At 41.4% G+C, this 25,841-nt stretch overlaps 1 protein-coding gene across 2 annotated transcripts in view; it reads right to left on the reverse strand.

The window, feature by feature from the left end:
* The window catches only part of MKLN1 (muskelin 1), a 94,461-nt gene that overhangs the window by 24,012 nt on the left and 44,608 nt on the right, over nucleotides 1-25,841 (reverse strand). For both annotated transcript variants that reach the window (XM_080577367.1, XM_080577368.1), the window contains 4 exons: nucleotides 20,180-20,292; nucleotides 4,872-5,084; nucleotides 2,875-3,096; nucleotides 703-832 (listed from right to left, as the gene is read on the reverse strand). In XM_080577367.1, the coding sequence (XP_080433493.1) occupies nucleotides 703-832; nucleotides 2,875-3,096; nucleotides 4,872-5,084; nucleotides 20,180-20,292 (678 nt within the window). The remainder of the gene's footprint in view (nucleotides 1-702; nucleotides 833-2,874; nucleotides 3,097-4,871; nucleotides 5,085-20,179; nucleotides 20,293-25,841) is intronic.

Here is a 25,841-nt window from a genome sequence, read left to right on the forward strand (position 1 = left end):
TCATGCTTGCGTTACAACGCCTTTTGGGTGTTTCTAGAGGGTTCTGGCGCATACAACTCTGGCGTCTATTAGTTCCAGTGGTGTGAACCAAGCCCGACTGACGCTTTGCTCCAGCCTCCTACTGTTGCTTAGCCCCAGTTTAGCACAGAAACATCAGCACAACGAGCAGCAGCAGCCTCATCTTTCTCATCAGCTCGGGCCAGGCAAAATAACCTCTGCCCCTTTACTCCAATTCTCTGTCTCCGGCCATCTTATCTGCCTTTCTGCATCTCAAACCGAGCCAATTACTTCTCTGTTTTACAACATCTTTCACGCAGAGATCATTTTTTTAATTTCTACTTTCCTGTTTCACGACAATTATTTTTCATCTTTTTTCTTGTCTCTGCTGAAATTGCAAATAAGATTCACTGGTTGTAATTTTGCTGACTTTTTTTTTGTTTGTTTGTTTTCATTCGACGGGCGTATGGTTTCACGCATCAATTATTTGTATTGTGCTAAAGATGGCGAATATCAAATGACGTGGAGGACAAAAGAGCTGGCATAAGTTTAACCTATATACCGGGGAGTTCACTTGGGTACACAGGGCTAGTTAAGGATGCTAACCTGATACCACAGGACGCTGCAGCTGGCCGTTCACCTACTTAACGATACGTTTCTCAGATGTACCAGTAAGAGGAAATTACTACGTAGTCATAGACTTACCCATCCCCGAATCCTTCTTAGTACCATCTGATATGATATCCACGTGGTCGCTGTCTACATCGTAACTGAAGAAGTCATTCAAATAAGTCTTCGATCTCTGGCCACCAAATACATATAGGCAGCGATTTTTCTAGAAAGGAAAAAAAGTATTTCTTTACTAAGTACTTATTTCTGTTTCACAGAAACATTTATGAATGAATGAGTAACAATTATTTTTCTTCTAAGTTGAAAATCCTGCCTTAACTACCTGAGTTCCATTGATGTTAATTCAGTAAGCACTTTTTACTTCCATCTGTGCAAAGATTCGCAGTGGAACAGTTGTACAGAACAGTTTATTATTCTCAAACTCAGTAAAAATTTTGTAATTCTTGATTGAATTCTCAAGCTTCCCATGGAGCCAGGCTGAGGGAGCTGGGGATGCTCAGCCTAGAGAAGAGAAGGCTCCAGGGAGAGCTCCCAGCGGGCTGCCAGGGCCTGAAGGGGCTGCAGGAGAGCTGGGGAGGGACTCTGTGCCGGGGGGTGAAGAGACAGGACAGAGGGGAATGGCCTTCAAGTAAAAGATGGGAGATTTAGACTAGCTATAAGAAAAATTCTTTACTGTGAGAATGGTAAGGCCCTGGCCCAGGCTGCCCAGAGGAGCTGTGGCTGCCCCATCCCTGGCAGTGCCCAAGGCCAGGCTGGATGGGGCTGGGGGCAGCCTTGGCTGAGGGAGGTGTCCCTACCTTAGGGTCCCTGCGGGTCTTTTCCACCCTTAATGATTGCATAATGTCAGAAATCAACTAGATGGTAATTTCACTGTTTAAACCAGGAACAAAGAAGAACTGTAAGAGAAACCATCCAGATACCAACACACTTAGAACAAGAAAATAAACAGCAAGCCAGGTTTATTACTTCTTTCAAGCTTTCCAGGTGGAAAGTCCTTACGAAACTGATTATTTTTCTTTCAAATGGCTGTGAAAACAGTGAAGATGCTGAATTGCCATGAACTGTGCTTATAAAAACCTACATTCTTACATTTACCGTGGACATCTACTTTGCAAATCCTCCAGTTCCTATGCATTAGTTTGTGTGGCAATGTTTTTTGACTAGATTTGAGAGCCATTAAAAACAGAAATGAAATTGAAAGCTTCTAAAGCACAGCTTTCAGTATGAAAATTCTGATTTCTAATTTGAAAGGGACAGAGGAAAAACTCTGTAAGCTGTTCAAACTGGCATTTTTCAATTGGTGGTATCAGTACACATGTGAATGCCACACTGTTCATTTCAGTTCTCTTCCTCGCTGTTCTCAAGGTGGAGTTCAACATCAGCACAACTCTGCAAACTCCACTTGCTACCACCAAGAAACTCACATGTAAATTCAGTGCAGAAGTGCCATTGCACCGCATCTGCCTGTGTAAGCGGGCAGTTGATGCAATTCCCCTCTAATAAGGTAACTTCCAATAAAATAACACGTGGAAAGATAATGCAGAGCATAATGATACTGATCATCCCTCCTTCACTACCCTTGTCCTGTAACTCCCCTGTCCTGCACTTATACACATGGCTGATGAGCCTACGTTGAAAAGGAATGGAAGATTATTATTTATTTTTTTTAGTATACCCAATAACAATAATAAAGTGCCACATAGCTCCCACCCCCGTAAACCCCTGCTTTTCCCCATCAGTTTCTGGATGAAGAGCCGATAATGCTATCTGTAGCGAACTTACCAGCTGCTCAGGAGAACAGGCAGCAGCAGGGTGCCTGCACTTCTGAAAGCACAACAGGTAAGCCCTGCGCTAGCCAAGTTTACCTTTCCTGTGACTACATGGGGTATTCACTAGACCAGAAGATTCTAAGACATTTTACCAATTTCAAAAGGAAAACACTTTAGATTAAATTGAATCGGTGGCCTCTGGTTCAATCGCCACTATTAAACTAAAATCAACTACTTAGAATTCACCTTGCTTTTACTTGAAATTATATTCAGTTGAAGTCATGAAAGCTCTGCCTAAGACTTGAATTAATACCACCTGCACTTACCAAAAAAGCATCAGACTGTCAGTGAACATAAAATCAAGTGAGACAACACACCACTTGGGAGATTAAAGAGCTTCAGCCTCGCAAGAAAATCAAAACCAGATGTTCTCCTTAAGGTCAGGCATAATGAATCACAGTATAGCGTGGATACTTACAGAATGGAACAACATACAGTGTCCTATTCGAGACTGGATATCCTCAGGTCCAGCGTTACAGGAATCCTCTCTCAAAAGCTTCCATGTCTGACACTGGCAGTCAAAAGCAAACAGCCCGCTGAACTGCGGTTCACTGGCTCTGCTGTCATCAACGCTGCCGTTGCAGGTCAGAATTCTGCCTCCAAAGGTATATATCATGTGTTTTTCAGAATCCATGCACATCTTGAAGGGCAAGAGAAGTAGTTTTAAGTCAGTACATTGAGAGTTAAACACACAGGTTTAAGTATCCCTCCCTGCAAGTGCTACCTAGTTAGACAGTACTCTGCATATCTGAATCTCTAATAGTGGAAAAGAGCAAGAACATCTTCATGGTTGACAGGTATTAATATCAGAAAACAGCTTCTTAGTTTAAAGAGTGAGTCTAATTTCAACTTGACCATTTAATGAGCAAAAGAGGGCTATATATACACTCTGTCATCTAAAAAATTTGCCTCTAGTATCCGGGATCCACAGCCACTTCTGCCCAAAAGTTATCACCTTTGACAGTGACTATGCAGAAGAAAAAAAATCAAAGTCAAAAATCAAAGTCACTGCTAATTTACTGAATACCACACAATTGATAAAAACCCAACCTGTGATTTGTTGCTTGGATTTCATCCCAAGCCTGTATTTACTGTTATCGTCATTGCTTTAACATAATGAGGGGTAGGACCATAACTTGGCCGAAGATCCTTGATGAAACAGCAGCAGCAAAATATTTATCCCCAAAGCCCCAATTCAGGTCATGGCGCACACAAGATGCACCACGGTACAAATCAAACAAAACTCCTTGATTGCAGGTGATGTTTTTGGACGTGGTGCAATGGAGAGGGTTATAAAATACTAAGGGAAAAAAAGAGTCAGGACTGCAGCAAGTCAGAGATGCTACTCAGGAAAGCCTACACAAAACGCTTCTTGGGCAGCACATTTTTTGAAGGTTAAACAGAAACTGCTATCGCATTAGGCACTGAGGGAGGGAAAAGGAAGAGCCCTAGACTGATAAAGAATTCAGGGAGTACATTCTTTCCTAAGAGACAGCAGGGAAAAAAGAAACAATTTCAGAAGCAGGCAAACAAGGTACCCAAAGCAGCCTTGCCAGCTGATCATTTACTTTTGCCTTTTGCCCAACACCTGGGAGACTGATATTTGTTATTAATAGAACAGAAAGACTGATTGGCTTTTGTTCTGCATACAACACACCTTATTTTTGGTGTCAGCAAAAATGCATATTGTGCTGGCAGACAGCAGCTTTGGTTATAAAACTGCTAGTACCAATAAAAAGTTCTTGGGACACTTTAAAAATGAATACTGATGTGCTATCTCTTGGCCGTGATTTATAAAAACAATTAAGAACAAAATACCTTTTTCAAGGACACAAAAGCCATTGAACATACAAACACATTCAATTTGAACCCACGGAGAGGTGCAGCTTTTCAAAAGGTTAGTAGCTACTCCTGTAAGATTTCAGTCTCTACAAAACAAGCGTGTTCTACAAAATTTAAGAGAACTGCTTTTGAAAGAATCCCAATCCTGTTGGCCTCATGTCAGTATCTTGCTTCCAGAGTTCTCCTGAAGGTAGCACACCCAGCTTTGCAAGTTGTTCCCCAATGTCTACTCAGGAGGCTGGATCTGCAAACCCAGCTCAGCAAGTCTGATTAAAACCAGATGAACTGTGCTTTGAGCTTTAATAAAATATGCCTTAATAAATAAAATGAATTACTTTGCAAGGGTTTTTATGATTCTTCTGACTCAATTTGATTGGAATACCGGTAGTCAATGGCATTAGACAACGACGCTATTAAAATTTAACTGAGTGCAGCCCACGGCTTCCCCCATCGCTGTCTTGTTACCTGGTACAGCACTCCTAAATTTCAGGAGGCTACGATCAAAATTATGATTCACAAACACTGAGAAGGTGGTGCATAAACAGGAACTTGTGCTAAAGTAGTGCAGCTGACCTGATGGTCAAACACCAGCTTTGGACCTCCATCCGCTGCAGTGTCTTCACTTAGTAGCATCCATGTGTTCGTATCGATATCGTAGCGATAGAAGTCACTTTTCAGGGACTTGCTGTTCCTCACGGAGGAATCCAGGTAGCGTCCCAGCGTGTAGATCTGCCTTCGCTGAATGTCAATGCACATTTTGTGACAAGATCTGGCACTGGGACCACTCTAATAAAGAAAACAACCACAAAAATAAAGAGTATAATACATTTAATACTGCTCTGGGTAGGTCTCTGCCCGCCCAACTCAGGGTGAATCAACATTAACAGCAACTGGAAATCCTTTGAGCACTCCGGAAAATGTGTTTCAGGTAAATATAGCATTAATATATAAATAGTGATGTAACAGGACATTCTGTAGCTTCTGTGCTTCAGAAAGGCAACAGCAAGATAAATAAATAAATTTTTACAAAAAGGTTTTATGTTAAAAGTTTATTATAAGATTCCTTGGAGATCAGACCGTTTCCTCCAGAAGCGATTCTCAGAGGTACGCGAAAGCTACTTGATCTTTTAAAATAACAGAAGTTGATGCACATGAGAGGCAAATTAAGATGTCACAGCCTATAAATAACTACATAGGAAGAAGATTAAGAAGTGCTCTCTTGCATGAGGCTCTGTTTTATTAATAGGCTGTTTTCTAACAGATCATAACCAGGCACTCCCACAAGCAACCAGATCCGGTAATGGGGCTGCGAAGGTAACAAAAGCACTCCCTGTCCTTCACCAGCAGATACGGCCACTCCAACCTCCAGCTACAAGGAAGTTTCCCACGGTAAGCAAAATAGCCGTGAATTACGATCTTCAGAGGAGCACAGGGGGACGCTGTCAAATTATTATGCACTTAACCATGCAGGGGTGCTCAACTTAAATCACAGAGTAATTTACTCAGTGACATGAAGACGACGCTACGCAGTGCCGGGCTGTACGCTCTCTGCTACAGCCAAGGCTGATTTTGAAAGCCTTCATGCACTCGTCTTAAAGCACACAAGTGATGCTGTTGTGCTCCAGAATCCCAGAAATCAAGGCGTTTATTTACAAAAGATCAGTCAAAAGAAGATAAATGGTGGCACACTTATGGATAGATCGTATTTCTTATTACATATTTCATCTTAGATTATGTAATTTCAGTGCACATTTAAATGAGAGCCAGAACAAGGCTGTGCGGCTAACTTTGAAAATATTCAGAAGAGTCTGGAAGACAAGAAATAGAAACTGCATGGAAAGTGACCAGAAAGTTTCAAAGGTCAGTACTGAGAATCTGAACAGGCAGCCTGGAAACCAATCTGAAAAGTGAGAAGATTTCGTGTGCCAAATAAAAGTGGTAAGATGTACATACAGATGTCCAAAGTACGTAAGACTGAAAATAAACTATTATAATCTATTGAAAAATAAAGACTGTCCAGCTATTCAAAGTTGCAACATAAATTACCATTTGTCAGACGCCTTACGGTTAATTAGTCGTGCCATACCAAATACTCACAGTATTTGCTCTACGTGCTACCAAATAGTGCCTCACTTAAAAATCTTTGTAATTGTATATTTCACATAAAAGAACTACTGAACCTATTACTGAAATTAAAATATACTGATGGAATACACTTCACTAAGTTTAATAAAAATACAGGAAACAATACATTTTTGTAATCAAAAGGCTTTAACATTCATGTTAGAGAATTCAATTTCTTGATTAAAGAATATTTACAGGAAACTGTTGTTTGATTTAACTGTAAACAATCTGAAGAGGTGAACTAAATTGTTCATATTTGGTAAATACGAAGAATTATGTCAGCAACAATTACAGCTTTGAGGATTAGTTACTTCATGGTAATTAAGATAATTTTCTTTTCTGAAGAAAAAGTCTAATAGAAGTGAAACATTAGCATGAAATCCTGAAATGCAGCAGAAGTTCATTCATTGCTGTTGTTCACGTGGAAGAAGCTGCCAGAAGACTGCAACGTGCTTCACCTTGTTCCTAGAAAATACAAATTATCATCTTCCACATAACCCTATTCAAAACATGTGGGATGGTTTCTTTGCAGGAGAAGCACTGACCTGTGTATTCACAAAGGTTGCCTCTGATTCCCAAGAGAATAACCCCTGCAGACAAAGTCCATCCATCTCCTGTTATGCAACTGGGACACTTAAGGATACTCCACTGTCCCTCTGCCAAGGAGCACGTTATTGCCTTGGCACAGCCACCATGCAGATGAAATATTAAGACCTGCCTGTCTGATACTGGTCCTTTCCAACTTTTGTCTCTGTCATTGCGTTTTTTTTAATTGAACCTGCTGATTTAGGTACCTTTCCACACTCCCACAACGCTGTATGGTCTCTTTGGGCTAAAGTAAATCCTACCAAATTTGCTCAAATCAAGTCTTAGGCACTTTCAGGAATAAATCTCAAAATTATTAATTTCCAAACCGGTCTTGCCTTGAAGAAGAGTTTCAGCTGAAATTTGTCTGAGCACAGGTGTGAGGCTTAGACACGCAGCACCTGCAACACCAGTTGCAAGATATTAGAAATCGCAGCCCAGGTACTGCATTGGGTAAGTAGAGAAGAAAAAGTTCAAATCCTAAGATTATGTCAAAACGAGAAAAGTCAGGAAAACCATGTTATTTATAAAGGTAAGAGTTATATATTTGTCATGTATCACAGACTAATACAAGCTTTTTTTAAGGTGTTATGTTTAAGGTGTTACCATTTGATCTATACAGAACACAGGCAGAGAAACTTCATCTCGAGTTCACTACCTCGAACTTCATTTCACCAACTTGCAGAACCTGCCACAGCAAGGACTGTCTCCTGTTGGATAGAAAGCTTCCTCCAATTCATCATCTGTTCTCATAGAAAACTCAAGTTATTCCTCTATACCATTTATGAGGTCACATGGAACCTGCCAAAAGCTTCCAACTGAGCCTGGAGGATTACCAATAATAAGTAAATAAGTAAATAATGAATAAATAACTCCCTTAAACAATGGGGTTCACATGAAGGCTACTCGATTTGCCTACAGAAGCCCTTGTAGTATGAACACACTCCAACGGGGGACACAAAGTCCATTTACAAAGACAGAGATGGGCAGACACTGAAAAATGAATAAAAACTTCAAGGCACATGTGGTTAAATGAATCAAGAGCCCGTGGGCGGTTGCAAATGTTCATCCAAAGTGTATTTGATGCAGCTACAATAGGGAGCCTGTTGCTCAAACAAAGAACACACTGCTACAACTTGTCATGGAGAAAGTGACCCACCAAATTCAAATGGGAACGAGTTTGTCGATGCCAGAAGTGTTCAAGGAATTTGACCCCTTATTAAGTAAGAAGTGAGAAAAATGGACTGTAATAGCCGCGACTCTCTTTAACTTATGGTTGAAGAGATCAAGTATGGTTAGAGAGCAGAACAACCTTCTTTCCCCTCCTGCCAGGATGCAGACTGGTCCGTGATCCATGAGTTAATATCCCAACATGAGTGCGTTGTACTAGACATCTCTACATCCTTTCTAAAATCTGGGGCCTTATTATCAAAACTGAACTGACAACCAAGTATTTATTTTGGTACCCGTTACTCCAAAGACATACTAGCTATCATTCCCAAACATCTGTGGTACTAGCGACAGTTTCACCTGCACGCTGATAAACCCAAGAGAAGATTAAACAAGCTCAAGTCATCTTGAGCAGAGCAGAAGGCAAATAATTTAGACTAGCTTGCATTTACCTGGCTATCCCAAGCAGTAACAGGTCAATGCAAGACTTTTCATTAAGTAATTTGTCTTTAAATGTAGTTTCACTGAACTCTCTTCAAAAGTTGCTAGCACACAGGATCTACATTTTTTGCAAACGAAGCTTCAGGAACCGATGGGCTGATTTAGCAGTGGTCTTACTTTCCCAACAGAGCACATCTAGTTATAACAGGCTCTAGTAAGTCACATCCAGGAACAGCGCCGAAACGATCTGAACAAATACTGCCTTTAGGAACTCTTCCCAGTTCTCATCATGACGCTCCTGGCATGCACACTGCAGAAACCACACGTGAAAGAAGCTTGTGACTAGGCTAAGTCCTTATTCAGATGGCAAACAATGAGTTACGCCGCTTCAGCCGGTCCCTCCATTTATGCCAAGGCTGTGGGGGCAATAATAAAGTATTAGCATATCACATTTCAAACCTACGGGACACCGAGCAACACCAAGCTCGGGCACTTTGGTCTCTGTGCGGCTCAATAAGCGGCCGCTCGGAGCTAAGACTAACCTGAACAAAGTGGCCCTCTGCCACCCAGCACCAGTACAATTAGCGCAGCATAATGACAGCGAGGACAGATTAAACGGTAGGCACCATTCTGAAGGGATGCCAAGCGCCAAGCTCCTGTTCCCTACTCTAATACTCCTCCTCAAGCAGGCTGGGCTCGACTGCAACTCCTCCAGTCTCTAAAATAGAGATAAACCACCTGGAGGAGGATTTGGGTAGGGAAGGGAACAGCATGTCTAGCTAGGAGTCCCTGAGACAGCCTGGCAATCCTTTAAGTGCCCGGGTTACAACCGAGGCCAAATAGGATTTTTGGGTTTCGTCAGTCCTCCACGAAATTCAATTGTGCAACGCCAAGCGAATACACAGTATACTTTATGAAAAGCCTTCTCAACATGCTAAGCCACTTTATAAAATCTAATTAGAGCTTTCTTCATTTAACTTGCAAATGCTGAAAGCAATTATCCCACTTAAGGACTAACTTACAAAACGTTTTCAAAAAGCAACACAACGGCACGGAGAAACAACGCTGCCTCCTTAGAATAATTGATTTGTTCCTATGCAGGAGAGAAAGGATTGGGACTCCTCAGGGTAGGGTCTGCTCAAATAACTATTTATGCCAGAACCACCATGCATCATCTTAGCAACAGCATCCTGGCATGCTCTGCTAAGGCACAAACATGATAGCTTTTATTTTTCTGTTTCGTGTTTTAAATAAGTGTCCTACAAACCCGCCTCAACGTGAACAGGACTGCGGGAAGCCACCTCCACTGCCCACCCCCCGAACAAAAAAACTCGGGGAGTTTGGCTTCTTTCGGTTATCATAACCTTTTGCAAATAAAGGGTTTTCGGTTGCAAGAAAATCTGTTTTATTCAGACCGATCCAGATGAAAAACCTCAGGAGCAAGCCTGGACTCCGTTCAAGAGTCAGGGAAATAAAAACAAAGAACAGCTGACTAATTCTCCCTTCTTGGTGCTTTAAAAGACTGAATGGAATGTGAACATTGCCTCCAGTATAAAGTTCAAAAATAAGCGTCATGAGGTAAATGCTCTTGTCCTAAAGCAAACTGGGACGAGGACATATAAAGACACAAACAACCTACTTTGTTTCCCGTTCTGAGAGCAGGCTGTCATGCAACAAATAGTCCCTCCTGCCTACACACAACTGCAGAGATTAATTGGGCTCATTTTCCAGTTTCAGCGTGCATTTCGGCAGATGCAGAGGATAAGCCATTTCCTCCTCCCCCAGCACCACCCCGAAAAAAGGAGAAAGTTCTCCACGATCGTGAAAATAAAGGGAATTGCATGTTATCCCTGGCATTCAATCAAGTCTATACGCTTCTTAAGATTGCTAGTGCTTTAACAATGCCAGTGTTCAGGTAACACGTACTCCCTAAATGTTTAATCTAAGCAGTAGCTCAAAAGGATTTGCTTTACTTTAGATGAGCACTGAATTCAGAAAGAGAAACAGCTACAGCCATACAAAAGAAATGCAAAACAAAAAAAACCCTCACCCCCTTAGTTGCTCACAGAGAGCATTTTAAGTTCCTCATAACTTCAGATGCCAGAAACCTATCAAAAGAATAAATCCAGTGCTTTTTATGGTAACACAGGGCATCTGCATTGCCCATCAGCCCAAAACACAAGATAAAGTGAGTGGAGGCTGACGCATTGCTCTGAACACCCGTACCATGACCAAGCACGTGCCACCAGTGCCAAGTCACGCAGCAGAGCCCGGCACACGCGTGCCCTATGGGTGGGTGCTGTCTGCAAAGGTTCCTATAGGGTGCGAGAGCCTCCCACAAACAGCACACCCCAGCCACCCTTCCCCACTCCCTACGATGGCAGAAATCAGTGCTAGGTCTCATTTCATGTCCATGACTTGACAGCTCCATCACTAGACTCGAAAACCAACCTTCAAACTGTGCTTCAAGTGAAGCAAAGGATTAAACTGGGATCTCAAATGTTTAGGAGCACAAAAGCCTAGCTCCAAAAAAAAAAAAAATCCTGGATGTTCAATGTGCACTCCATTCGTTCAATTACTCTGCAGGTTTGCCTTAAGCAAAAGCTTTAAGTAGCAATGAAGCTAACAGCTACGCTAGGTTGGCAGCCACTCGTCTTCATTTTAACTTTAAGATACTCTTGCCCCTATTTATAGGGGACAACGGATATTCCTTACTTACTTTTATAGTTGCTGTGCCAGCTATAAAGAAGATTCTTTGAGAGTACACGAGTTACATATGTTCTGCCAATAAATATTTTGGGAAATCTATTAAGTGGATCAGAACCTGGCTAAGAAGCACAACACTTAAAACTCTGACCAGTGTTGGGAAGACATGGATCTACACCACGCTTCACACAAAGTAAAGTTTGTTATGACAAATATTAGGCTTGGATATCAGAAAGATTCTGACAAGTATTTGCAAATAGCTGGCTATTAATAAATCTCGTCTCGGCTAAGACAAGGAAGCTATCCGTCAGTCAGACAGTTGACATAGTATTTGAGCTATGGCTAATCTGCTTACGAGTACCCTCCTATAGCAATGCAACTAAATAGATTTAGTTGCAAAGTCCTTTCTGGGCATCTGACTCAGACATGATGGAGCAGATTAAAGTCAGAGGCAGCTTTTAGCACACCGTTTTGATTCATCTGTTCTGCTCACTTTAGATGGAAAAAAAAAATTAAACACGATTAAGCTTTTTGTCCTGAAGCATGTACACATTTGGGATAGTCAGCGCTGAGACTACACAGCCTCAAGCTAAACGTTCCCTAAAGAGACTTTCTTTGCTTAAAGCACAATTAAACGCTCCCGTGTTCTATTTTTGAAAGGCGGTTCAATGAGCTTATAAATCAAATGATTAAGCTCAGAGATGCGCGGCGTGACCCTTAAAACAGGGGTGAGTGGGATTTGGTGACCCATGGGCAGGCCAACCCTTCCTGCCCTGTGTAAGAATTGACTCAGGCTGCCTGCTCCATCCCGCGGGGATCAGCACAGGTTCATTACAGCACGGATGAGCACGGAGGCTCAGTGCAGCACAGGAACGTTGCTATGAAAATGAGCAGAGGCTCGTGTTCTCCTCCCATGAAATTACCTGTTAATAATTAGTCTCTTGGCAGGCCCGCTTGAAGAAATAACTAATGGCAGGGTGTTTTCAGAAAGTGAATGAACTGGCATGCGACCTATCGGCTTCCGATGAACCCCGATTAATCCAACCCTGAAGAAAGAAAATGTGCCCTATAAATTGGCTCATGGATTATCCGAAGCACGGATATCCTGTTTTGACAGCTGTATTTTGTGGGTTTACCTACTGCGCAGAACAACTTTGGCAACCTTCAGCTGCAACACTGCCCATGCAGGGAGCCATGGTCCTGGGTCAATCTGAGCAGCGTGCTCTCACCTGGCTCGCTCACATGCCCAGCTATCATCAAGGACTTCCAGCACTGCATAACTACATGTTACAGCAAACCGAGCCATCTTATGACCAAGAGAATTTCTAGGAAAGTTAAAAAGTGAAAAAGGAAAAAAAAATCCAAGCACGCAAAGAACAGGCAATAATAATTCTTTCATTTCTACGAAGGAGGTTGCAAGAACACATATGAAAGTCTTGCTTAAGCTTCAGTTTACAGTCAAAAATATTATCCAGCCTACGTGATTCAGCTTACAAGTGCAAACAGGTGAAGGAAGAAATACCTTCCTACAAAACAACCTTACAATGGAAGGACACTACTTTACTGTACTACTCCTAACAAAAGGCACAATTTACCTGCAAACCAAGCACTACTCGCAGTGGTGAAATGTGAGTAGTAAAAATTGCAGTTTATTAAATTTTAACAAGCAAATTGTAGGTTTGTTACACATTATCTGCTCAGCTTTGCTTTCAGCAACACTGATGAAATAAAACAGACGACCCACCAGAGAACCAGAGCTTTCACCAGCTCTGAGAGCCGGGCCCTCAGGACAACATCCCTCGTGTGCTGAATTTCACTAACCCCATTAACAATTGCAGGATGTTGAATGAGGTCATTTCAAAACACATCCTAAGTTCACGCTGTCCTCTCATTACCAGTAACAAAGGTTTGCAAAAAGAAAGTCCGGCCAAGGGAAGGGTTCTTCTGTAGATGCAAATTATTCAGCTGAGCTGCAGACCCACAGGCTGGGAGGCTGAAGATCCTTTAACCAGTCATTTACTGACTCTTTAACCAAAAATACGTGAGAAGTGTCACGGTTTCCCCCCATTTACAAGGGCATAGCAGGGCTAGAAATAAGGGTTTTGCTCTTATTATAATTATCTTTGAAAAGCTGGCGATAGATCAATATGAACTTGTCAGTCTAAGTAGTTTATGACAGCCACAGGCTCTCAGACGTTTCTGAGAAAGTGAAGACAGTCTTAAGGAGAGGACAAAAGAGTAGTTCGCACCTAGAGGTGTTAATACGTCGCTAAAGTGCTTGTACCATTTTCCCCTCGGGCTAACCCATGGCTATGAGATTGCCTTTCAAGGGATACAGGTACTAAGTAGAGTTTAACAATGAACAGATGAAGCCTCCATTATAGAAACATGCAAAGAAATATACATATAAAACAGATTATTTATGTTAAAAAACAGCACTGTGGAGATGGCAATGCCTTCTTTTGAACTAAGTGACAGATGAGGAAAGATGCAGCTTGTGAAATTTTTGTTTATATCACCTTTCAGCTCTTCTCAGAGCACAACCTGGTTTTCCAGCTGCAGGAATGCATCAATTACCACTGAGGGCACCACACCGCTAGTCTCTGCTCTGTCACAGCTTCAGGAACAAGGTTTCTTCAATTTCTTCTACTAACCATACTGATCTCTTTCAAGTCCAAAAGCTCAACATACCCATGTGCTATCCTTTCAGCCAGTATTTGCTCTACAGACAGTCCAGAAAGCTTAAGTCCTAATCATCTTCAGAACCTGGTGGCAGAAATATGCCCATTCTTAGCAGCAGGAACCACAAAAACCTACCAGATTTTCAAATGTGTAATTATCCAGACGATTTAGCTAAGGATGTGTCTGTGATGCTACTTGAGAACGTCTCCCCTGTGTTACCACACTGGGATAAAAACTGATGTTTCTTTAGAGATTCCTGCGTTTGTACAGCTTGAGGAGTGTTAATGTAATGGAAGCCTTTCACAGGCTGCTAGCTGAAATAAGAGTACTCCCAAGGCAAAGTTGACTGGTGTATGAAGTTACTTTCATCTTGTTGGCAAGAGAGTACACTTACCTCCCACCTTCTGCCCCTACCTTGCTCTGTTTCTTTAAAATCATTTTTTAAATCATTTTTTCCCCACGCAGTCAGGGGGGAACACAGGGTTCCACAGGTTCCAGCTGGCTTTTGTCTTACAGCTGCGAATTTTAGTGTCATTAAAACCCAAAGGGATGTAAATCAACATTTCTTAAGATCAATATCCTTCACTTTACTAAGTCCTTACCTGAAAGTTCTGTAATGCTTAAAGCAGTTTAAAAACGTGTAATCTTCCCCAAGACGCATTCGCTAGCACATCTCTGCATAGTGCCTCATCTGTAATTCACAAGGGTCTGGATGATGCAACACCTTCCTAATACAGCCATAAAAGTAAAATTCCAGATAAGGGAATCAGCCCAGTAAGCCCATTGTAAGGTAGTCAACGTGGTGGGCTTTGTTTTGTTTTTAACCAGAGCACAAATGCCACAGATCAACTATTCACGAGACGTTACTCCAAGGTATAAAAGTAGTTCTTCGCTTTGCAAGCCACAAACTTTGCAACTGAAGGCTTCATGACGCTTTGGAAGTCCACGTATAATCTGAAGACTGGCACAGGCAAGCCCCAAGACTGCCAAAATTTCGCAGCCTTCAGAACACCGTGCATAATGCATTTATTTAAGTACTCCCTTCTCTACAAGACTGGCTTCAAAATCCAAAAGGGACCTCCACACATGAAACATCTGGTGTTAGGAATAACTCAAGTTTGGCTGGTTTTCTGCACTTTTTGCATGCTGGAAGCAAGAACTACAGGCACTTAGCAATGGAACTCAATACCTTAAGACTCCGAGCTGTTTTAAACTAAGGATTATCTTTTGTTTTTTAAAAAATGCCAGTTAAAAGACAAATAAATAAGAGCTAAGAGGACAGAGCTCTTAGTCACACATGCTTGCATAAACAAAAAGTTACCTTTAAAAGCTGAAAACGTTTCAAAATTCTGAAAACAAGATACTCTTCAATAGGGTCTTTTTGTTTTAAGCTACCTATGTGGAAAGCAGTGGAGAAGCCAGTCAGATGTATCTAAAAGTTTCTCTAACATTTAGGAGAATGAATACAGGCTAGAACATTTTTATATCATTATCCTTCCATGCAGGGGGGAAGAAATAAAACAGGAATATTTAGGATCAGCCTAGAATACGTTTCATTGGGTTCACTTCAGCATCTGCCTTCTTCGTCCCTAATTTTGTAGGCATTTACACTACTTAGGAAGTTGGCTCAGAGGTATATCTGCAGGATCCAAGTTTCTATTGCAGGCTTTTTGGGACAGCTGCTTTCTCCCTGTGTGCTCTTGTGGTACCAGGCATCTCGTACAACTGAGCATCTGTACAACTGGAACTACTTGGATATGGCAGATTCAGTGCATTAGATCTCAAGTCCATAAACATTACAGTATTCAAAACAGAAAATCCTCAAGTCACTCAAAGCATCTTCCAAACTACATCACCATCTGCAAGAAGGAGTCAATATTTGAGACTAGTTCAAGTTCTACACTTCAAAACAGCAGAGAGTAAAAGCTTTACATGGATGAGCTGACGTATTTGAGCATCACCCCACTCCATAAAAAAAAATCAGGTGTCAGAAACATTTACAAATGCATAAAATGCTTGTGTGGTAATATGACATCGGAAACTTTGGGTAAATCAACTATGTCAACAAACGTAAAGCAAAGCATCCATACACCATAAAAAATTTAACTGGAAATACAATAGCAGATGAAATTCACCCTGGCTCTCACTACCTTAAGATCTTTCTACATTTGTCAGCTTTTATTGTCAGTATCCCGGAAAAGCATTTGATGTTAGCAGCAAATTGTCACCTTACCATATGCCGATTTTCTAGATCACTTTGAACCTACTGAACAGCAGGCACCTGTTGACCTCCGCTTTCCTTCATTGTGAGAAATGATTTCTCCTCTTAACCAATTAACCCATGAAAAGACCTTGTCTGCTACCTAAGAGTCTTAGACAAGAAACACTTAAAAATTTGGGAAATAAGTGTCACCTAAACCATTTACACAATTTCCATGTCCTTCACAGAGCTTGTGCGCGAGCCTGAGAAAGCCAAAATGCGGATGAGTCAACATACCGTGCCCGACAAGCTACTACTATGCACAATAAAAATGTTTGAAGGAAGATCCTTCATCTCTTCTGATGTCTAGGAAGTACTGAAACGAGGCACAGCAATACTAGTGAAATACAAAATGTCTACTATCATGCTTCTAGATTCTCATTTATCAAATCTCCAAAGCCATAAACATCTCTTAGCATTATGATCCCGTAAGTCCACATAACTAGTAATTTACTCCAAATTAAATTTTTCCTACCTATCCACTTAAACTGCTCTCCTGTACCGACTTTCACTAAATTACCCTTTCCAAAAGAAAGTTACTGCTTGGAAACTAGAAATATTAGACACCAAAACATACACATTAAGTTTCCCTATTAATTGACACTGGCCTAGGACCAAAATGCCCAAAGAATGACAATGTTTGTTTTCTCAGAGCTATTTATTCTCAAATCCTGAAAAGGTCTACTAATCTACAACCACTAACAAACCCTGGAGACAACAGCATTTGTCAGAACATTCCACTCAGTTCAGAGGACAAGCTCTTAAAGGCTCTTAGGCTTCATGTATTTTGGCCATGCCTCATGCCAACTGATTTGTAGAGCTGATGCATGCCCAAGCACTCCAAGGAGGAGACAGAAGTTGTGGGGCCAGTTAAAAGGTCACGGTGTACCTCCCTTGCAAGGATGCAGTCGTGGAGGAGGAGGACTTGACAAGGACTGCAGGAGCCTTGCTGGCTCCATACACTGGAGGGATGGTGGGGAAGGTCAAATTCAGGTCCGTTTGTCCATCGGCAGCTGTGATGTGTATACTACTGATTCAACTCAACATCACACTTGAGTCCTTAACACTTATTTAAAAAAAAAAAAAAAAAAAAAGAACGTGGGTGATCAGTTCTTCCAGCAGTGCTGTGAGCATTTTTCCAACATAACGGCTATGGAAAATTAGCATTGGTAGTTGAACTGTTAAAAATCACAAATGCAATTTAAGGTGACAAAGAAACATTTCTCCAACTCGCTAGCAAATTCTGAAAAACAGCATCAACATGCTTTACTAAAAGGTCACCACAAGCTTTGTAACATGATGCCAAGGGGAAGACAACGATAATCTGGCATTGCAACAGAAGCTATCAGTTCCTTTAGCCCAAAATGTTGCTCTGTGTTACCCTTAAGACGATGCTGGATAAGATGCAACTTTTACCGTCCTATGCTCTTGTCCAAGCTTAATTATTCAGTGGCTAATTTAACCGGTGTCACTGATTAATTAGAACAAAAAAAAAAAAAAGCAAGAAGCAGAACAAGCACAACATAACACAAAAACAAGACTAAGTTCTACTGGAATCTACATTGAATATTTTCAGAAATTCCATGTCAACAGACATTTCCTTTTAGCAAATTGTTTGTGAACAGTTGATGTTCCTATTAGAGAAACATCTGGAGTCTTTGTTTTTGAATTTACTTCTCCATTTGAGATTGACCTTTTCATTTCTAAATCAAGTTTTATCCAGATCTAATTAAAAAAAAATAAAATACTGCTGGACTGCTGTAAGTGCTAGCAGCAGCCAGTTCACAGTACTTCGGTAAGTCACCAAAATCTTGGACTATGCCTCAGTAGTCCACCTTCTGACATCTACTGAAGACTATATCCACATCTAAAACCCTTCTGGAACTCCATTTCTAAATCCACATGCTTTCTTCCCACTTTCCTCTATGAAGTATGTCTCTTTTTCAAAGTTACTCATACATTCAATTCAATCTTCCTTTTCTTTAATTCTCCTACCTTGCTTCCTCTCAGTCCAAGACCCTTCCATCTTCCACTTGAGTTTCTGGACCTGCCATCGCACTCTTAATTTTTTTTCCTTCCAAAATTTGTCTCCTCCATAGCTGCCCTTTTTTGTATTCCTTCGTTCCCATCCCAGCATTACCCATGCTAGAGTCAGGCATGAGGAACTTGGAGAAAACATACGCTGCTTTTGGCACTGCTTGATGCCTTGCATCCCAGCCAGGCCTCCCAAGCTCTACAGAAGCTCAACCGGATAAGAAAGGATCCCAGCAAAAAAATAAAATGAATCCCTTAAAGAAACACCAGAACTACCCACCCTGGTATGGGCAGGAAGAAAGCACGGTCACCCCTTTAGACAGGAAGGCCCTATTACATTGCATTCCGAGACAAATGTACACACTAGGTAGGTACACAAAGCAAGAAGGAAAGTAAAAGAAGAGACAGTTAAAATTGGTTTTGTTCGTTTTTAATATTGCTGGTTCTTTACTTTCTGGAGCAAAGGAAGGTCTAGCTTTATCTTAATCTCTTTTGTCAACATGTGGTAAAGTCCCAGTTTCCTCGTAATTATGTCACACACAGCCTTTGTTATCCTAGGGATGTTACCCGTTAGGTAAACGGTGAGAACTTTTCTTCAAGTGAAACCCACAGCTCCAGATGTAAACAGAGGCAACACAAGCCCAACCTACACCGCTGGACCCTGAAAGACCAAATCCAACTTGAGCACCTTATCACTAAACAAGCATGGAGCCACGAGAATTACAAAGCTGTGAGCAGTGATGAAAAGAGTAAAAAAAAAATTTACTCACAAGGATATGAAACATAAGGACAATTCTACCTTTATACAGCACTATTAAGATAGATACTAGAATATCACATTCAGTTTTGTTATAGCCCATTTTGTAAAGGATGTTGAAAACAGTATGTGCATGACAAACAGGTTTGAAGGCTAGGGAAGTGCCTTACTGCGAGATTTTCAGCTCATGCTATTTGTCCTACTTGATTACAACCTCTAAACACCTTTGCCAGGAAAAAAAATGGCAATATTCAAGTGTTATTTAATCTAGCGCAGAAGCTCATAAAATAAGCTAGTGACAAGAACGTGGAAAAATTCAAATGAGAAGACATGTTTATGCCTTTTTCAAATAGTTGGGGAAATCAACTCCTAAATTTATCTGTCAGAAAGTAGTGGAATCTCAAACTTCTCAGACCTTCAGGAAGAGTCTGCATGAATTTCCTTAAGTTACGCTCTGACAAACAAGTAACGAACTTGGAACGCAATAACTACAGGAAATTTTAACATTTCACAGTATATAGTAATGTGAATTACATGAGCCAAAGGTTCTGGACCTTTTTTGTTACCTCCTATAACCCAAGCTACATTAATTTCAGAGGTTTCATACGTCAAATAGCAAGCAAAAGAGGCCAAGGAAAACGGCTTGAATGCCACAAAAACTCTTAGGATTGTGTGGCCTCTGGCAGTTACCCTCTGTTCTCTTAATTTCTATCTCGTCGTTGTCTATTTTTACTTACATTTTTGACAGAAGCTAAAAAAGAATTTCTTTTTGAAGCTCAGAACCAGCATCAGGTCTGAAATGTTTATTCAGCAGTCTGGTTGTTCAGTCCTATCAAATTATTAAACTCATGTTTTAATCACTGAGCTGATTTTGGTTGATCAGTCTGCTCTTGAGAAATAATGATTACTGGAGGGGAAAGGCTTAACACTTCAAATTCACATCCATTTCACGTTTTCCCAGGGTAAGCATTTCAAAAGTCTTCAAAACTTTATGGTCTGAATTTCTGAATGGTTCTGAATGGTGGTTCTTTCAGCACGCTAGATATTAATACAAGCACTTCAGAAGCATGGTATTTTTTCTGTAAAATAACGCATATATATAAGAATGGATGTAGAACTTGCCTCTTTCTCTGTATCTCTGGATATACAAGTCCACTGGTTTTCCTTCACGCTATATGCCCAAAAGTCAGCCAGGTCTTGAGTTCCATCCCAGCCACCAAACAAATAAACAGTTTCTAATAAAAAAAAAAAGGAAGAACGTTATTTTTTTATTATTTTAAATAAAGAGAATACCTTTAAACAGGTTAATACCTATGAAACACTTGTGACAAATATACGAAACACTTGTGACAAATAGACTGTAGGTCTTAATGATCATCAGAAAAAAAAAGTGAAACCAATTCTTACAAAGCACCGTTCCTCTTTGAATGGAACCAGTCACCAGGACAGAAAGTAAAAACTGTCAAAAGTGTCAATTTTTAGTAATGGAAGTTTTCAGGACTGATATACTGCCAACTCGTGAGGAATCATTTTCTATTTCTGCTTTTACTTACAAGTCAATCAAATCCACAGCTTTCTGATTAAAACTCAAGACAGGCAAATTAACAGTATTTAACATTTTGGATGCCATGCGTTATTAGTCTTTGTCAGTGAAGTCGCAGTTTGGTCCCTGATTGATGTAAAACCTATAGCAAAAGACGACTTCTGAGAGAGCAGCCACAAAGCTTTTCTTTTTAGTCAATCCCTTATAAAGGAAAATTTACTTCAACTATAAAATCCTCTTCAAGGGGAATAGCTTGCATAATGTAATTTACCTGATGCCACAAAAGCCTGCCAGTAGAATAGTAACAGACATAATTCAACGTTCCAGGCCCATCTTTGGAGCACTTTACCTTAAACTCATAACCACTCGAAGCACACCAAGTTCAAAGGCTTCCCTGACTTGCTGATCAAACTAGATGAAGCCCCGAACATGGGAAGCATCTAAGAAGTCTGTTCTGACATCAAGAGATGACTAAACCACTTCCACTACTGAAACTTCACTATCTAGTCTCGAATACTAAAAATACCACATTTTCAGACTGCATTAAGACCCAACATACAACCAAGCCCAAGAAGAACAAGCCACTGAAGACTTGCAGAGCTTTGAAAAACTCCTTTAAAATCCACAAGCCAGTTCTATTATGAAGGTAACGGCCAATTTTTAATCCAACACCAATTAAAGAGCAGAGCTAGAAGTGCGATTATAAAACGGGAATAGTCCCTGACCCTCACCTACCATCAGGATAGTGGTCATCACCATGGAAAGGTTACCCTGGTTCATTAACTTTAATTACCCTTCCTCCTGGACTCAGGGCTCCCAGTGTTCCCTGCAAAGAGCAGGTCCCTTTGTGCGCATAAATTCTCACAGCTCACAAAACCCACATTACCACAACAGCTTCATTGATAGCCGAGGAAAATAAAAGATTTGGCACCAGCTAAGTATCCTACTGGGGCCTTGCCAAAACGTCATGCCTGCCTGCAAAGGCTTTGTCGTCTCGGATGAAATTTAATAGCAAACCTGAATGAATTTCATGAAAACTCAGATTTTAAGTTACCTAAACCAAGCTGGCAGAACTAAGTGGCATGTAAGCACCAAAAAAGGAGAAGAATCATATAGTTATAGGGTGAACCGTGAGCATCCACAGAATCCAAGAACAACATGAGTGTACATGGGACTGCGTACCAAATTTATTTTTCACCTTGACATAGAAACACAGTCCAGATGAAGAAAGGCTCCATCACTACCTAGACCCAGAATGACTATCATTGTGAATCTTATTACAGAATTACATACGGTTTTATAGCAAGTTTCTGTAGTTTTACAGGAACATTTCTTAATATATAAATTCATCTGCTGCTGGTAATGCCAGGTAAATAGTTTTTCCAGAGTTCTTCTGAAGTTCATAACTGTTCTCCCAAAGTATAAGGAAAAATTAGTGGTTTTTTTCTTTCCCCTCCAAAACAAAATTTGAACTTTAATCTGTTCCACAACCAGTATCATACCTCCCACTCTATTTTTCAACTCGGGTTTTGTGGGAGGATAATCGTTCACTTTTCAAGCAAATCACCCACCAGGATGGACTCAGAGTACACATCCAGTATTCCCATGCATTTCCACAACATCTCATCAACGTATCAGCACATGCTCAAAGAGGAGGGCTGACAAGGAATAGAGTATAAACTTGGAGGCAGCTGGAGTGTGAAGCTTGAGGGGAAACAGCAGTCTCCCATCGATGTAATTATTTCTACTTCAGTAGCACTAGGGAACTCAAGATGCAAGCAGGGCATCCCTCTCTGGAAGAGAAGAGATTCTTCCTTGTACCCAAGCGCTATGTAACACAGAAATATTGATATTGCTTTATTAAAGCAAGCCTCTCTTCTGCTTTAAGGACAGACTGGAAGAATTTTCAGATCTACCTGCAAGGCAACAAGAACAACATGAAAGCAGTTACATCTACCCGAAGCTTTTACCAGTTCTCCTCCAGCATCTTAGCCTTATCTCCTGCACATTCCTTGTTGAGCAAAAATCCAACACTTTGAATTAAATACGTTCGATGAAAATTTTTCAACTGCTTGTTCAGTCAGAAATGTTTCTGGAGTGTCTGAATTCTTCCCTTTCCTTACTCCCCAAAAGACTGGAAGGTACTGGAGCAATCCTCAAAATATCAGAGAAAATAATTAACGTATTTCCTGATGGCCTCTCTGCAAGTTCCATTCTTCAGAAGAGTACATTATGAAGCCTTCTTCAATCCCTGTTAAATCCCCAAAACCCTGGGGAAGCTTCAGTTGAGGCCAAGGCCGGCTTTTCCAACTTCTCTTGACTCCGTCTTCACTGCATGGTGAAATCCTTGGTGGGATTCTGGCACAGCAAGTCTTCCTACCAGGATGTAACATGGCAAATTGCTAACATCAGGCTGGTGAAAGATGTTTGGTCTACTGCAGCATCCCTGTTTCATCAGGGCAATGAACGCACTACCACCCTGGTGATTCTTTAACTAAACAATTTGGTCAAATGGTATTTCCATGTGCCTGCTAGAACAGTCCTCCACAGGTTCAAAATTATTTCATATGCGAAGACCCCTGGGAGTCACCTAGTTCAAGAGTCCTCTCCCCAACCCCTCAGAGTAGAACAGGATGTGCAGGGACATATTCAGCTATGCTCCAAGGATGATATTTCAGAATATCTGGACCCCTGCTCCAGTTACTGACCATCTTCATTATGATATTTTTTTTTTGGTAGTATCTAACTGGAATTTCCCTTGCTGCAATTTCTGTATGCTGCCCCTCATCCTATTCCTGCACACCCCCAAAATGAACGTCCATCTTCTCCACACACTTCCACCAGCTAGTTGAAGACAAGTAAGTTCTCCCCTGAGCCTTTTCTTCCACAAGCAGAACCAAACCAGCTCCCCGAGCATCTCCTCGTACACCAGGTGCTCCAGCCCCAACCATCCTTTCACTGGACTGAGTTTCTGGAGGCCACCACCTTTATTGTACCACAGCACTCCATAGGCAGCCACACAAGTACCAGGTAGAGGGACATCATCGTGCCCCAACCTGCTGGTCCTGCTTCTGCTAAGCCTCCCACAGAAGGCTGGCCTTCATCGCCACAAGGACACCCTGCAGATTGGCATTCAGCTGTCTACAGCCCTGAAAAGCTGCTCGCCACCCAGTCGTTACATCCCAGCTTCAGGATTCTGTATTTACCTTGGCTGAACCTCCTACGGCTTCTGTCAGCTCTCTCCTCCAGCCCCCCTGATTACAGTCCCGTCCTCCAGTTTATCAGCTGCTCCCTCCATGGTTTGCTGTCACCCCAAACTTGCCGAGGGTGCCCTTGAGAATCAGCGTTCCTAGGTCTGGAGGAGGACTTGTCTCAGGAAAGCTGTGTGCAAGGCACCTGAAAAGCCTTCCACTAAAGGATGGCACCTCCTGCAGTAAGCACAGCTTTAGATATCTGCAAGCTGTGCTTGTCGTAAGGGAGCACTCAGAGCACAAGTGCACCACTTGGAACGGGTTGCCCAGGGAGGTGGTGGAGTCATTGTCCCTGGGGGTGTTCAAGGAAAGGTTGGACGTGGTGCTTAGGGACATGGTTTAGCGGGTGACACTGGTGGTAGGCTGATGGTTGGACCAGATGATCTTGAAGGTCTTTTCCAACCTTAATGATTCCGTGATTCTATCACACCACTCAGTTTCTGAATTGCTGTTCAGTGCAGATGGTGGCCAGATGCATTTTTTTCAGGCTCAGGCTGGTCTGGGTAGGCATACAACGCAGACAAAGTCTTCTCAAACGCAAAAGCCCCATGAAGTTGAGTAACCTCCAGGATGCAGCAGCTGTTTGTGTTTCAGAGCTTAGAAGCCATCTGTGTTTTGTTTCAGAGATCTCTTCATCTTGTACACAAGTCCTGTCTTTAAATAAAATATCTTATGGATAGCAGTGTTTTCCTCAGGCAAAACAGCATCTTTTCTCATGTCTGCTGCTTTCACTTCATCTTTCATCTCTCCGTGCTTCTTTTGGGCCAGTCTCACCATCTCCACGTAGACCATGAGCATACCGTGCCCACCGTTTTCAATCTCCCACTGTTCCCAGCCTACAGATTTCTTTTCACTTATCTAACACAATGAAGCGAGCAGAATTCCTCACAAAGGGAAAGGGGAAATAATGTACATCTGAAATCACAAATTAGTTTCACTTCAGAGACTGAACAGAGGTAGCACAAACACTGATAAAGATCGCTTCACTAATATTTTCCTTCAGAAAATGTTTCAGTTGCCATAGCTAGGAGAAATGCAGACCAAAATCATACTGGTTGCTTAGCTATTACTTCTAACAGGCTAGTCAGAAAACATACGGAGGCTTTATCTAAATGAAATAAAGATGAACCTTGGAAAAAATTAGAATATATCATGGAAGAGTCTCTTAAATAGAACAACTTTCGTACTAGTTTATTTTCTTCTCAAATCCTAAAGACATCATTCTGCTACCCAAACAAATTACATGGCCTTAGGGACTACACTATCATTCATATAAAATTATACTTGCTCTACAAGAGAGGAGGAAAAAATCCACTTTACCTATGGAATTATAAACCAGACATCCAAAATCCAGTATAGATATTCCTCTAAAATACGGACGGTATTCCTTAAAGCCTGAATGGGGCAGCCTGCTTACCCATTCCCACCTTCTTCCAGAGTCAGGCTTGGCATTTCATAACACATCATATCTGAACTACAGAAAGGCCTGAGGGGGCATAATCAGTGTTGTGATAATCAAGGTACAGTGCTAGACAGACACCTAGACCTTTTTCCAAAACTGCATTCGGGCAATCATCCTATCAGCACTTAATGCATCTGTAAAGCACTGTGCTATACAAGCCTGCCCTTTAGTGCTTGGGTATTTCACCAGGACCTACATAAATTGGAGGTTTTCATGACAGACATCCAGCTCACTTAACACAGAATGCCCCTGTGCAGCTTCAGGGTTGTTTTCGCTTTTGGTGTTTTGGGGATGCTTTTTTGTTTAGGGCTGTGACTACCTTAACACCTCTCCTTCCTCGTAAAAGAGCGCAGGAAACTCCCCAGCCTCCTATAGAGAGCTACACGAGGCATGTGCTTTGCAGGCAAAGCAGAAGCATAAATCTTCTGCTTTCATTTACAGCCTAGAGCCTTAATGTACACACCAGCGGTTTCCAACTGTAACTAGGAATGCCTCTTTGTAAACGTTTCTCTATAGGCATACCAAGAA

This window comes from Anser brachyrhynchus, assembly GCF_964034855.1.
Source record: "Anser brachyrhynchus genome assembly, chromosome: 1".
Classification (NCBI taxonomy): domain Eukaryota; kingdom Metazoa; phylum Chordata; class Aves; order Anseriformes; family Anatidae; genus Anser; species Anser brachyrhynchus.